Source organism: Aspergillus aculeatus, assembly GCF_001890905.1.
Source record: "Aspergillus aculeatus ATCC 16872 unplaced genomic scaffold ASPACscaffold_20, whole genome shotgun sequence".
NCBI classification, from domain to species: Eukaryota; Fungi; Ascomycota; class Eurotiomycetes; order Eurotiales; family Aspergillaceae; genus Aspergillus; species Aspergillus aculeatus.
In genome coordinates, this window is record NW_017962995.1 from 198618 (window position 1) to 212227 (window position 13610).

General features: G+C 55.4%; 5 protein-coding genes across 5 annotated transcripts; 2 read left to right on the top strand and 3 right to left on the bottom strand.

The window, feature by feature from the left end:
* Positions 1 to 1156: 1156 nt before the first annotated feature.
* On the bottom strand, positions 1157 to 2398 carry ASPACDRAFT_64331 (uncharacterized protein; the record flags this gene model as incomplete). The annotated part of the gene is made up of 1 exon (XM_020203995.1): positions 1157 to 2398. One exon carries the CDS (start codon positions 2396 to 2398, stop codon positions 1157 to 1159), a length of 1242 nt encoding a protein of 413 aa, XP_020051756.1.
* An 853-nt stretch (positions 2399 to 3251) lies between these two features.
* Positions 3252 to 5858, top strand: ASPACDRAFT_126769 (uncharacterized protein). The gene has a single exon (XM_020196972.1). The coding sequence runs from the start codon at positions 3518 to 3520 to the stop codon at positions 5477 to 5479; it is 1962 nt and encodes a 653-aa protein (XP_020051757.1). The 5' UTR covers positions 3252 to 3517; the 3' UTR covers positions 5480 to 5858.
* Positions 5859 to 6316: 458 nt separating this feature from the next.
* Positions 6317 to 8948, top strand: ASPACDRAFT_36159 (putative C6 transcription factor; the record flags this gene model as incomplete). Its single annotated transcript, XM_020200183.1, has 8 exons — positions 6317 to 6379; positions 6454 to 6477; positions 6582 to 6703; positions 6767 to 7245; positions 7298 to 7599; positions 7667 to 8101; positions 8165 to 8385; positions 8441 to 8948. 8 exons carry the CDS (start codon positions 6317 to 6319, stop codon positions 8946 to 8948), a joined length of 2154 nt encoding a protein of 717 aa, XP_020051758.1.
* Positions 8949 to 9072: 124 nt separating this feature from the next.
* On the bottom strand, positions 9073 to 10162 carry ASPACDRAFT_55114 (uncharacterized protein; the record flags this gene model as incomplete). The annotated part of the gene is made up of 5 exons (XM_020202963.1): positions 9073 to 9339; positions 9442 to 9493; positions 9526 to 9644; positions 9725 to 9972; positions 10126 to 10162. 5 exons carry the CDS (start codon positions 10160 to 10162, stop codon positions 9073 to 9075), a joined length of 723 nt encoding a protein of 240 aa, XP_020051759.1.
* An 821-nt stretch (positions 10163 to 10983) lies between these two features.
* ASPACDRAFT_126780 (potassium channel family protein) lies at positions 10984 to 13386 on the bottom strand. The gene is made up of 2 exons (XM_020196973.1): positions 12890 to 13386; positions 10984 to 12837 (listed from the first exon to the last, which is right to left on the bottom strand). Exons 1-2 carry the CDS (start codon positions 13159 to 13161, stop codon positions 11076 to 11078), a joined length of 2034 nt encoding a protein of 677 aa, XP_020051760.1. The 5' UTR covers positions 13162 to 13386; the 3' UTR covers positions 10984 to 11075.
* Between the last annotated feature and the right edge of the window lie 224 nt (positions 13387 to 13610).

A 13610-nucleotide genomic window follows, 5' to 3' on the forward strand; every position in this document is an offset into this window, starting at 1 on the left:
CATACTGCCTACTGCAGGTGGGTTTGTTTGTTTGCCCGCTCTAGGTAGATCATGGGTTACCGAACTATGGGTTTGGAGGCGTTCGAGCGGAGGAAGAGGAAGTTTAAAGGGGTTGCGGATATCACTCCCGCCGAACTATTCTCCTGGGTTCGTTTTATATGTTTGACTGGAAACTTGAGAGTCGTTGGATGGTGATGGTCAGACTTTTTTTGCTTCTGTCTGCGTGGTTCCTTGTGGGATTCTGGATCTTTGCTAAGCCGTGTTGGTTTTGTGAGAGTGGCGAAGGAGTGCTAAGTTGTGCGGTATCACCTACCTAAAGTACTCGCGAGTCCTTGCGAATTCAACTCGAGAAAAGAATAGCTCAATGATCAGACTGGACTTACTACTCCCGGTGCCGTGCTTGGTCCAAGCACAATCGAGGGCTTGAGGGTTGAGCATCATGCCTCACACCAACCGCGAGGGTTCGTTCACCTTAGCCTTAGAGCCGAGCGAGCCAAACCCACTCCCAAGGTTCACTTTCGTTTCTAATCCCCCAACTCCAACGACGGCAGATGAATCCATCGATGGGAGAGGATCTGAGTCCCAGTGGACAGTTCGAGATTCGATCCCCCACCCCAATCCGGCAGCAGTCCATTCCCTCCCTCAATCTTCTCGAGCTGAACCATTGCTTCACTGGCCACTAGAACGAAACCAAATCGTAGGAGTGACTTAATCTTAGGGGTAGTGGCATCTGGACCCTTGTGGGGTAGCTGGATTCATGGCTGGAATCGACTTCTTCGGGGTTATGAATATGGGTTCAGGGTTCTATTTGCTAGTGGCGGCGGGGTAAGTGCTATGCCATGCATGGCTCGGGATTCTAGGGATGGGTTGGTGGGAGACCACCGTGCAGGAAAGAAGCCTGAGGTGGCTTTGTTTCTCCACGCGCAGAAGTTGTGGGGTACTCTGAGCGAGCACGGCTGGGCCTTGATTGGATATTCTATGCTGCAGGGTCAAGGGTGGGTAGCTGGAGGGATTGTATGAGTGAAGCAAGGCGAAGGGATGTGTGGATAAAATGCTATGCGTATCTCTGGCATGCTAATAGTACTCATAACAGTGGCATTCTTGCTACCTGACTCCAGGTCTATCGCACAAATCATACCAAACATGTCAACTCCTGCTACCCTATTACCGCACTGAACACCCCCAATGTAAAAGCACGATGGAGGCCGACGTGTCGCTGGCCCCACATCTCCCTCAGGTATCGCTCCGCGCAGCGGTTGAACTCCCGTCCTCGGGCATCGATCAGGGCCGGTTTCACGCTCCAGCTGCGCACGCGTCGCTTGCAGTCACAGTCCTGACAGCCGAGGTCGGGGACATTCTTCCAGGCCTTCCAGTAGTTGTCCAGCGGGTCGGAGAAATGGCACTTCCTGGCTGCGCCGCAGTCCGCGCCCTTCACGTCCAGCTCGCAGCATTCGTTCTGAGGGTCCAGGAACAATTTCGCCAGGGACCGCGGGGACTGCTTCAGAATGAACCACGAGATGACGCTATATTCGTTCCGTGCGTCCCGGTGCCAGTCCTTCGGGCCGTGGCGCAGGAGCATGCGTTCCATCAGTTCCCGCAACATCCGCAGCGCTGCGTGGAAGTCGATCTCGGTCTGTTCGTCGAGCCAGCCGCGGAATTCCAGCCGGCGTCTGCCCACGTCCGCTTCCACATAGCCCCATCTCAACACGGTATACACATGGTTTGTGTATTCTTCAAACGTCACCATCTTTCGTCTCTGCGGCGGAAGCTCGTCGTACTCATCCAGCATCTTTCCCAGAACGAACAGCCGCCCGCTGACCACTGGCGCCAGGGGCTTCTTCGGCGGCATGAGCCTCTCCGTATCCCGAGCGATATCGGCCATCTGAAACAGAACGTGTAAGCCCCGTTCGAGCCGTTGCGCCAGCCGTAGTTCTGCCTCGAAGTTCATCTCTGTGTTGTCTTCCTCGCAGAAAGGGCCCCATACGGCGGGCACAAGATGTCGCGATAAGTCTCGGGCGATGTTATGCCGGTGGAGAAACCGGACCAGAGTGTGAATCGTCAACGGGGTCTGCTCCCCGGTCCACGGGCTCATGGTGAGGATGGGATCGAAGGTGTCGATGCCGTGGCATCGCATGAACCAGGTGCAGATATGCGGCTCGAGGATCTTGATGGTCTCATAAGTGGCCTTGTTCAGCCAGCAGAGACTGAGTATCGTGGTCACCTCGCCGCTGATGATGATGTGAAAGAGGACATCGGCTACAAAGCCGAAGGGAAGAGGTGCTCCCCGCCGCAGAGATGGGGATAGCATCTGTTTGACAAGGCGAATCAGCGTGGGGGATCTCCCTCGCACCTGCGGAGTGGGTGCTTGGCTGCGTATGGTCTTTCGGCGGAAGATCATCCCGACTTACCGTAGCAACTGCTTGCTGCTAATCTGGACCATCCAAGCCTTTCCCAATCTAGGCGAAAGGGAGTGACATTGGGTTCTTTATAAAGGGACTACTCAGGGCCGTCGTGGGGGGGGAAAGAGGCTGTTTGCCCAGGCTGTAAGGGGGGTTAATTGCCGTTTGGCGGATAACAAAGCGTCGACGGTGTGACGCGTTGGCAGATTATCAGTCGTGTGCTTGGCTGCAGCGATGCATCCGGAAAAGGCTGAGTAGACAGGGTGCAGGATGCAATCGCCGAACGACCGTAAGCTGACTGGTCAACTTGGAAACTTATATAATACGTGGTCCCATGTCCGGTGCGGTCATCACAGGAGCGATAGTGAGGCCCAGAAGTAAAGATCGACCACGTTTCACGCGAAATGCGAACAAGGAGAAGGGGCTGCCAGCACGGTCTATCGGTCTTCATGTTAAGACACACGTAGCACAATAATCCGTTCCCAACTGGTGTCTGTTCTGATGTAATAGCATGACACGCCTGGGGAAATAATCAAGCCCGTCTGATCATGGGATCGGCGGTGTCGCTGATAGTGGCTTTCAATAGCGCCAGGGGAACCGAGGGGGGAAGATCCGACATCGTCACGCGAGGAACTCTGTCACGTATCGAGGACGAGACCATTCGACTCTTGCAAGACAAGCTTGTAACGTCAGCGATAGTTTGGAAGAATGAATGAACGAATGAACGAACAGGTAGGTGGGTGAATTAGATGAATTGCCGTGGGAGCATCTCCATCTCCATTCTCCACACTACGGAGTTATCGACAATTGTTTATCGGTGGAGCCGGCCGCGGCTAAACCCAATCCGCTCAACCCCCTTCTCCCCCGCCTCTCTCTGATTCTCTATCGGTCGGCCACGAAAAATTTCTGGGACGATAACAGATTGTCAGCTTCGCAACAACAACCTTCCCACCTCCCCACCTCCCTACCTCCCTCTCTCCCTCGACGCCCAACGTTGGTTCTCAAGTCAAGTCACAGTCTTACTCGACTGGACTTTTCTCCAACCAACAAACTTCGTCAGGGTCTGCCGACCTCCGTCTGATGCCATTTCGCATATCGATCCTAGTCGCGCTTAACGCATGATTTTCTCCAAGCCCCTCCCACTCGCCGACGAGTGGACAGATCCGGATGCCTACGTTGAGGCCTTGATTTCCTTCGCTACCAACTCTGACATCTTTAGGCACCTCTGCGGCGGAGTGCATATCCTTGACTTCCTAACACGAGAGCCGGACCTTTATACCTCCCTGCTACCGGAAAATTGGCGGACCTTCTTCGATCAGCATGATGTCCAGGACATTCTAGACTTGCTCCTTCGCGACGATCTACAGCCCCTCTTCGACCAACATGCCGGAACGGGCAGCGAACTGGATGCGGACGCAAGAGGGTGGCGAGGCGGTAGTCTGCCCCCGCTGGATTTCCTGGAGTACATTCACCAGATCCGGCGCCTGAGCCTGGGACGGGATTTTACTCCGTCTCAGCCCGGGACCCCTGTGATCCCGAGACATATTGCAGTGGGGATGAACGTCAAGAAGTACCATGAGGTCGCGCACTTCTCTAAATACGTGGATAAGCTGTGCACTACGGTAGACGAACAACGGGGCGATGCGATCACACACATCGTGGACTTTGGGTCGGGGCAGAGCTACCTGGGTCGCACCCTTGCCTCTGCGCCGTACCACCGGCACATCGTGGCCATCGAGCGGAAGCATCAGTTCATCAGTGGTGCGCAGGGCATGGATGTGCATGCTCGTCTGAAGGAGAAGAAAAAGGTCAACATGTACAACAAGAAGGCTGCCAAATGCAAGGTGTGCGATGCACCTGAGTCGCCTGCAGCGGTGGAGTCGCGCCCCAATGCAGGGGAGTCCAACATTGCAGAGCAGAGGCCTCAGGAGGAGGACCCAACGACAGCCACTGCCAATGGGGAAGAAGAGGACCTGGCCATGATTAACGTCTTCCGTGACGTCAGCCTTGCGCCCGGCGAGATTGGCTTCAAGCCTCATCGGAACGCGCCCAAGGCGGCCGTGGAAGAAGAGGATGATCCCAACAAGCCGAGAGGCACGATGGACTATATCGAACATGAGATCAAGGACGGTTATCTGGAGCCGATCATCAAAGATGTGATCGAGGCTCCTCTGCCTGCTGTCGAAACAACCACGGATGACAGTGCAGTTGCGACCAATGGTACCAAGGCAGACCAGAAGCCGGTGGACGCCAAGGTCATGGTCATCTCCCTCCACTCTTGTGGCAACCTACTGCACCACGGTGTCCGCTCTCTGACCCTGAACCCGTCGGTCAAAGCCATTGCTATGATCGGCTGCTGCTACAACTTGGTTACAGAGAGGCTAGGCCCTGCCACCTACAAGCTTCCTATCCTCCGATCCATGCATCCCCGCCTGACGCAGGATGCCGTCGCGTACGATCCCCATGGATTTCCTATGTCAAAGCGCTTCGAAGATTACGAGCATGAGAGCGGAACAGGTGTCAAGCTGAACATTACAGCACGGTCCATGTCCTTGCAGGCTCCTTACAATTGGGGCCGGAAAGACAGCGAGGACTTTTTCACTCGACACTTCTATCGAAGCCTTCTCCAGCGTGTTCTGGTGGATCGCGGAGTTGTCGCAAAACCCAAGATCCCTGACGATCTCTACGGCGAGTCAGATGCACCCGAGGACGCAGGGAACCCCTTGATTGTGGGCTCTCTACGCAAATCCGCTTTTGTCTCCTTCCCCGCCTATGCTACCGCTGCCGTGGCTAAGCTTTCCCGTGATGCGCACTTTGGGGAAAAGGTGAAAGCTGGGATGGGTGACCTCACTGAAGAGGATTTGAACCGCTATGTGGAAGAGTACTGGTACGCGAAAAAGAATCTCAGCGTGGTATGGAGCTTGATGGCTTTCAGTGCTGCCTTGGTAGAGGCCATCATCGTGGTGGACCGCTGGCAGTTTCTGCGAGAGCACGACTCCGTCAAGGACTGCTGGGTTGAACCTGTTTTCGACTACCACGAGAGTCCTCGCAACCTGGCCGTCATTGGAATCAAGAAGTGAAGGGCGACCTACCTCATGTGACAGGTTTTGCCACCAAATGCCTGAGGCCTCCGAACCGAGCTGCAGGTGTCAGAAAGCAAGGAGTTGGGCAGCAGTAGCAGCAGCAACAGCCTCCCTGGTTCCGAGACATTTGCCATCCGGCAGGTCGGGCGCTTTATTTCCCGCCTGAATCAGTGTTCTGGCGACCTGCGACTGGCCTGATCTAGGCCGCGATGTGCACACGCGACTCCTCCGAAGTGAGACCATGCTGGGGGTCCTCTCCACGTAGATATGATGTGACCACGACCAATAGACGATAGACGATGGACCAAAAAGAAAAAGATTAGCATAGAGGATTATGTGTAGATAGATAGTGCGACAAATTCACCGACAGCTAGTGTACTATGTCGAAAGCGCTGCTGATCGGTCTAGAACTTTATTCCATCAATTTAACCGCTTCCTATGGTGCTTTCTCCTCGCTTGAGTAATATTAATGATGATGCCTAGTTTTCTAGGCAGGCACAATTCCGATTGAGTATACACGGGACAATTGTGTGGGGCTCAGGGTAAAACAGTAGGTAGTCCACCGATTAGGGTCGAAGGAAGCCTTAGGAATGGGCAAAGGCGAGGGAATTTAAATCCAAGACAAAAGTCGAGACCCATAGTTATTTTCCCAACCCAAAGGTTTCAGGGACTAGTAAATTATCTTTTTTAGTGGGCGGCACCCGCGGGTTCCGAAACGGTTGTATGTCATCTCTTTCCAGTTGCCAATTCCTCCGTTACAGCAACCTGCAATCTGCCCCCATCCCAATCAGGCACGCTATCGACATTCCTCCTCCCCATTCATTCTCCAACGTTATGGACCATCTGGAGGCCGAGGGTCCCGAGAGCGATGGGAAGGAGTCACTTGGCAGACGTGCAGTAAGTCAATCACTTGATGCTGCTGCTGCGTGCTACCAGGTCACATGCTTACTACTCTACTCGCCTACCTGCAGTGTGACCAATGTCGTTTGCGAAAGGTACGAGACCAACTGTCTAGCTGTAACTCTATGCAGCTTCTCGCTTGCCTGATATCCTTGCGTCGGCTCACTGACTTGCTTGTCTGTGTCTGTCTTCTTATCAGATACGCTGCGACAAGCGATCCCCGTGCTCCAACTGTCGCAGTTCACAGATTATCTGCCGATCGACCGGGGCAGGCCAGAAGCCTCAAGAGCCGCGGAAGCGGGTCTTGATCTCCAGTCAATAGTATGTGTGCGACCATCCTGGAGTATGTCTTTCGTTCCGATCTGATCTGTGCCCCACATCCAGTGAAAGGAAGATCGATCTGATCGAGGAGCGCCTGGGGAGCATTGAGGACCTGCTCCGCGAACTTCGGTCGAACACGGCGACGACCAACAGTGTCCCGGAGCCATACTACCACTCCACGCCCATCTCCAGCCGCATGAGCCCCTCCGTCCCCGGCCATGCGTCGAGTGGTCCGGCTCCCGTGGAGGACCCCGAGGCGACCCCCGCCTTCGAGGGCAACTCGTCTCTCGCCGCGCACTCCGCCTACGCCAGCGAGTTCCTGGAGACGGCCGTCTCGCGCAGCGCGCTGCAGGTGTCGTCGCCGACGATCCAGGCGGCGCTTTCGACCTTGAAGCAGATGGTCAGCATGCAGGACCACCAGGCGCACTCGCCGGCCCGCGAGATCCGCTTCCCCAACCAGAAGAGTATCCTGGGGTCCGGGATCCGAGACCTAGCCATGCCTCCCGTGCAGGTGGTCCTGTCGCTTCTCCGGAAGTTCAAAGGTACCGGTCTATCCCTGCAACGATAGTATACGCCCTCATCACTCATCTCCAGTGCTAGAGAACCCCAACAGTCTGCAGGGGGTCTGTCCATTCCTCACGTGCGAGCGACTAATCGAGAAATGTCGGGAGGTCTACTTCGCCACCGACGAATTCTCGGACGCGGCGTTCATCGTCGTCCACGGAGGTCTCTATTATGTGATCAGTGACTGCATCTTCTCCGTCGAGGACCCGAAAACGCGAGACGAGTACCAGCGGTATCTCCGGCTCTGTCAAACCAATATCGAAACGGCGTTGGCCAACCTGAGTATCTGTATGCCGGCCAGAGCGGAATATATTGAAGCTCTTGCGTTGGGGGTAAGGACTCTTCTAGATGGGGGCTCTCTTGACAAACTGTTGCGGATACTAACGGCTGCCTATGTAGGCCCTCTATGCGATCGAGATGTCGAAGCCGTCGTTCGCTCTGACATTGACCTCTACGGCAGCCCGACTATGTCAGACTTTAGGGTACCATCGAGCTTCCTCGACCGATCCCAACAGTGACATTTTCAGAGGACGCCAACTATTTTGGACGGTTTATGCCCTTGACAAAGCGATATCCTTACGTTTAGGACGGGCATCGACAATCCAAGACTATGATATCACTATGCCGGGGCCGAACGACGTCACTGGAGCAGAAGAGCCCTGGAATAGCATTTTCCAGATATGGATCAAATTCGCCACCATTCAAGGCCAAGTGTACGAGCGACTATACAGCCCTGCGGCATTGTCGCAGCCGGAGAACGAGAGAGCCGAGCACGCCCGTCAGCTCGCTGCTCAGGTGATGGAGACTATTGATGCACCATTCGATGTATGTGTTGTGCCACCTTCCTGCGGGTCAAAGCAGACGGCTGATCCATCACAGCACATCATGAACACCCAGAAGATATCCCACATGGACGAGGTCTACATGATGTCGGACAAAATTGCCCGAAAGTCGGTGATGACCCTGATATATCGAGCGATTCCTCCATCGCGAGACTCGCAAAGCACATTCGTCAAAGAATGCATCACAACGGCTCGGGAGGCACTCGAACTACTGAAAGAGACCATGATCGAGTTCAAGGGAATGACTGAAAATTTCAAGGCGTCTTATCTCCACTGGTACGTTGGCTTCCAGCAAGGTGTTCTGTGTAGATACTCATAGAGGTTCTTGCAGGACGGTTCTCTACGCCCCCTTCGTGCCGTTTGTGGTATTATTCTGCCACACAATAGCGACGTCCTCGTGGGAGGACCTGAACCGTCTGGAGGAGTTTGTGCTCTGCGTGCAGCCGAACTGTTTTCTTTCGGAGGCCATTGCCAAGCTATACCGCCTGTGCCAGGTGCTCAGTAATGTCGCGAGGCTGTACATTGAGGCCAAAGCACAGGCGCAGGCACAAGAGGATCAGAACCTTGTGTCGGTTGGGCAGGAGTTCGATACCTATCTAAGTGCGCTGGGTCTTGCTCCTGCATCGAATCAAGAGGGCGGGGCCGTGTGGACGTCGGCGCCTTCCACAGCGGGAGCCGGGGCAGTATCCGGGGTCATGAGGTCTGGGAATGAGGGGCCCTACACTGAAGCTCCTATGCCACAGACGGATCAATTGGGGAATTGGTTCTCGGGCAATCAGCATATGATGGGGCTACTGGAAGAGGATCTCTCTGTTTTCGATCCTTCGTGGACCGGATGAACAATCTTATTGGTTTTCATGACAATGTTTGTCTGGTGGCTCGGTATTGAGCGCTGGTATTTCACCAAACTCACTAACAGCGCTCGATCGAGTCACTCCCTAGTCCGCGCGTCGCCGGAAAACCTCAAATACACTTGCCTCCATCGATAATCATCTCCGCCCCATTGACGAAGCTCCCCTCGTCACTCGCGAGATACACGCACATGTTGGCGACGTCGTCCACCTCCGTCAGCCGTCCCAAGGGCACATTCTCGATGAACTTGTCCCGGTTCTCGGGCGTATCGTCCATGCCGGTGAACAAGGAGAACAACCCGGTCCCCGACAGCAACGGCGAGACGGTGTTGACCCGGATATTGTGCGGACCATACTCGGCCGCGAGACCTTTGGTTGCCTGTCGTCATTTGATCAGCAGTCATCAGCAATGTCTCCAAGCATCCACCACCACCAAACGACCCCGCCCTCCCCAAGAACCACGAGGTTGTGGGACACTCACGTTCGAAACCGCCCCCTTGGACGCATTATACCACACCAACCCCGGCCGCGGCCTCGTCGCCCCGGTCGACGAGATATTGATCACTGACCCCCGCCCCCTTGCTCCAGCAGCCGCTTCACAAACACCTGGCTCCCGAGAAAGATACTCTTCACGTTGACCGTGAACACCCGCTCCCACTCGGCCTCGGTGACCTCGACCGTTGGCTGCATCGACAGTCTAGTCAGCATGACCCAGTCCCGCCCCTCTCTGTCCCAACCCATTCAGACTACAGCAAAGGGGATACCTTATTCCGATACGTCGTCCCCGCATTATTGACCAAGACATCCACGCGCCCGAACTTCTGCACCGCCACCGCCACCACCCGCGCCCAGTCCGCCGCGACCGTCACATCGACCCGCTCGAAATGCAGCGCCGTCGGCGCCGTGGCTGCCAGCTCCGCCCCGGCCGCGGCGTTGATGTCCGCGATGATCACCTGGGCGCCTTCTTGGTGGAAGCGGCGCGCGATCGCCGCGCCGAAGCCGGAACTTCCTCCTTTGCGTGGGGTGGGTTAGTTGGTTGAGTTGAGGTTCAATCTGGTTGAGATGGTTTAGGGTGGGTTGAGTGGGATATGGGGTGGGTTCGAGGTTTGGGTGTGGGTTTGGACAAAGAGGGAAGGAGGAAGGAGGTGAGGGGACGAGAACGTACCGGTAACAATGGCGACTTTGCCGTCTAGACGGGGCATTTTTGTTGTGTTGTTTGTTGAGGAACGCGGTAGGGTAGGGTACGGTTTGGGGGAGTTGTATTGCGGAGGGGAGGATTGGTGTGGTCCTAGTCTTTGTCTTTGAGGTGGTTAAGGGTTGAGTATAGGATAGGTAACGGGCTGTAAACTGCTTCGAGGCTAATCGTATATCCCTTGTATCGCTTCCCTGGAGATCGAAAAATGAAACTGGGGATGTGGGTGAAGTCAAGCGACGACTGTTTCAAACGGAGAATGAGAGAGGGAGGGAGGGCAGGGAGGTGGGTAGATGCTGGGTTCTTGTAGCTGGAGCGGGGATTTTTGTACCGTGAGGTAGATGATCGACAGCTTGTCAGCTCTAGCCTATAGGTTACTTACCCCGCCTTGCAGGTGGGACAGGTCACAGCACAGCACAGCATAGTGCGGATACGGGGTTCGGTCCGGGGTGACGGGGAGAGTTTTGGAGGTGGAGGTGGAGGTGGAGGTGGAGGGAGGGTGGGGTAAGAGAGGGGTTGATAGTTATGGTTAAGTTGGTTAAGTTCCTGGGTTGGGTGACTTCTTAGAAGCACTTGCAGAGAACTTATGCTCAGCATGCTCGGATTTTGGTTGTTGATTGTGGATTTGAATGCGAAGTAGAGATGGAATGATGAGAAAGGCAGTTTAGTTGGAGTGTTAACTTAGAGGATATTATACAGTACTTGAGATACGAGTTTAATGGTATGATGATTAAATGGAAGGGGGAAGCTCAAAGCACAGTCGCGGTCGATGATCGATACGTCCATTTGGTGGGTTAATCAAATACATGAATACAGTAGAATTGAATATATGCAGAGTCCAAGGGTAGTATCAAAGTAGGAGAATAATGGGCACCAGAAAAGATATCAAAAAGTACATCAAAGATAAAGAACCGACCCCCAAATCAACCATCTGCGAACTTGATCGCGCGCTCCTTCCGCAGCGTCGGCTCATCTTCCTCCCGCTCGTTGGTCTTCGCCGCCGTCGCGTCCAGACACCGGATCATGCTCTCGCAGAGCCGGTGCAGCACCCACTCAGGCTCCGTCTGGCTGGCCAGCATGGGGCTCGTCTCGCCGATCCAGTCCCAGTTCAGCACGCCGTACTCGTCCTCGCGCAGCTCGACGCTCGACGTCGGGTCCGTCGCCCGAATCAGCCGCGTGAACTCGACCCATTCCTCGTACGTGTACTGCTTCGGCTCCCCATTCAGGGCGTCCCGCGTCGTGCGCTGGATCGCGAGCGCCAGCTCTTGCGCCTGTCGGATTTCGGAGACGGGGCCTTCGTCGGCATCCGCAGGGCCCGGTTCGGTCGCGAGCTGATCGATGGTCTCTGCCTCCGGCTTGGTGCCGCTGTTCTGAGGGCTGGTGCTCGGGGACAAGTCGCTGCCCCGCTTGGCGCCGATTTCCGGGTCCCCCCCGTCGTCAGCGGCGGGTCCGATGGGGAAGCCCTCGGCGACGCGCTTGTGCTCTTTGCGGTGCTTGAGGGCCGTGTACAGCGGCGGGATCTTGCGGACGAACTTGGCGTAGCGGCCGGATTGCGGAAGGACGGTCCAGTCGGCCGCGACGTCCGTGGCGTGTTTGAAGCCCGCGACAATGGTGTCGCTCATCTCGGAGATGAGCGTGGTCATGGTGGGCACGGCAACGAGGGACCAGACGATGAAGAAGGGTTTGGCGGCGTTGGTCGACGGGGTGATATCGCCGTACCCGATCGTCAGGAGCGAGCAGAAGCCGAAGTAGAGCGCTTGAAAGTACGTGATGTTCTCCATCTGCCAGAAGGCCACCGCGCCAATCGTCCAGACAATCCCAAACATGATCAAGCTCAGCACGAGGTTGTACCACCGGCGGAAGAAGAGCGTTTCCCGCTGGATAGCCCGCATCGCGTCGAATCGGTCTTTCTCCTCCTTCATGACGACCTGCTTCGGGCGACCCATCAAGGCGAAAGCGTCGATCGTGGTGCGGACCGGCCGGCCGGAGCGCCGGGGTTTATATTCGAGCTGGGAGGCCGCGCCGGGCTCAGCGGACACGGAGCGGCTGACGGTTGCTCGGCGTTTGCGTTCCACGTGTTTGCGTATCACCTGCTTGTACTGGATGTCGTGCGCGAACTGCAGGACACTGTTGACCACGAGACCCAGGATGATCATGCCGATGACCGCGTACGGAAAGACGAGACCCCTTGCCAGCGGAGTCGTGGGGGTGATGTCGCCATATCCCAGCGTGAGAATGGTGACGTCCGAGAAGTATAGCGCATCTGCGAAGGAGATGTCGATCACATTGCTGAAAACCGCGGCCCCGATTATGAGCCACACCACAAAAGCCGTCGTCTGCAGAATGAGCGTGCGCTGGCCGTCGGTCAATAAGAAGTACTGCGGATAGTGTCCGAGAACATATCCGAGCATGTTGATCAGTAGTATCACACCGAGGATGAAGTACAGGACTGCGGCGATCACTGCACTCCAGTAAGCCTGCGAGTACGTCTCATTGGGAGGTACGGGGGGAGAATAGACATGTATCGCAGCTGTGATACCGATCAAGATGGAGGTTGAAAGAAACCAGAGGATGATCGACACAGGCAACGCAATGATGTACCGCACTGTCCGGGTGAAGTTGAACAGGAGGAACAAGTTACCCACCAAGCCGCATGCCAGCGACGTCGCATTGAGAGCTATGCACCTAGTCAGGTTAGGGCTAGATGCTGTGCGTCGGAAGGTTACAGATGACTTACCATCGTGGGTCTGCCAAGGACTTCTGGACGGGTTGCCCGAACGAATCGGTCTGGCTCAGAACTGTCACCTTCCATGATGAAACTAGCGCCACGATGGACATGACATTCGCCAAGGGAGCGGTTGTGGCAGCAATGAGCGGGATTGCTGTCGATGCTATCCACCAGTTTTGCGGTTCATCGTCGTCGGCCGGTCTCAGATGGAATGGGCTTCGAAGCCGCTCTCCAAGCGACTTCCTCTGTTGCGTGCGAGGGTTGGACGAGCTATCTGGCATGGTTGCTTTGTCTTGGGAGTAAGCGGGCCACGGCCGCGTTCTGGCTAGGAGTGACTCCAGGAGTCCAGTGGAATCAAAAAAGAGGTTCCATGGCGATATAATCAATGACAAATTTACGGAATAATGAATGGCACCTCCTTCTCATGGTCATATATACAGATGCCGATCTCGAAGGCAATGGATGGAGCCAGGAAAGAGACACGTTAGGATTCTCATTGGTTGTGGAGGAGTGGAAGTGAATTCCTTGTTTTGACTTGGCAAGGCGGGAGGAGATGACGCCCTGATGGAGCTCCCGTGACCCACCAACCCTGACAGCTTGCCCTAGACCTCCCCTTCTTTGGGACATGATGTCATTGCGGTTGACTCCTACCGTCTACTATTGTGGTGGCTGTGGTATACAGCAAGAACTCGATCGATGTTGTGTCTATTCGCAAATGAAACGTTGAAGA

What these genes read in the sequence shown, in the direction of transcription:
- ASPACDRAFT_126769 (XM_020196972.1), top strand. Translation starts at nt 3,518, where the DNA reads ATGATTTTCTCCAAGCCCCTCCCACTCGCCGACGAGTGGACAGATCCG.
- ASPACDRAFT_126780 (XM_020196973.1), bottom strand. Translation starts at nt 13,161, where the DNA reads ATGCCAGATAGCTCGTCCAACCCTCGCACGCAACAGAGGAAGTCGCTT. An exon ending in TCCTTGGCAGACCCACGATG is followed by an intron (nt 12,838 to 12,889) that starts GTAAGTCATCTG and finishes TAACCTGACTAG; the next exon opens with GTGCATAGCTCTCAATGCGA.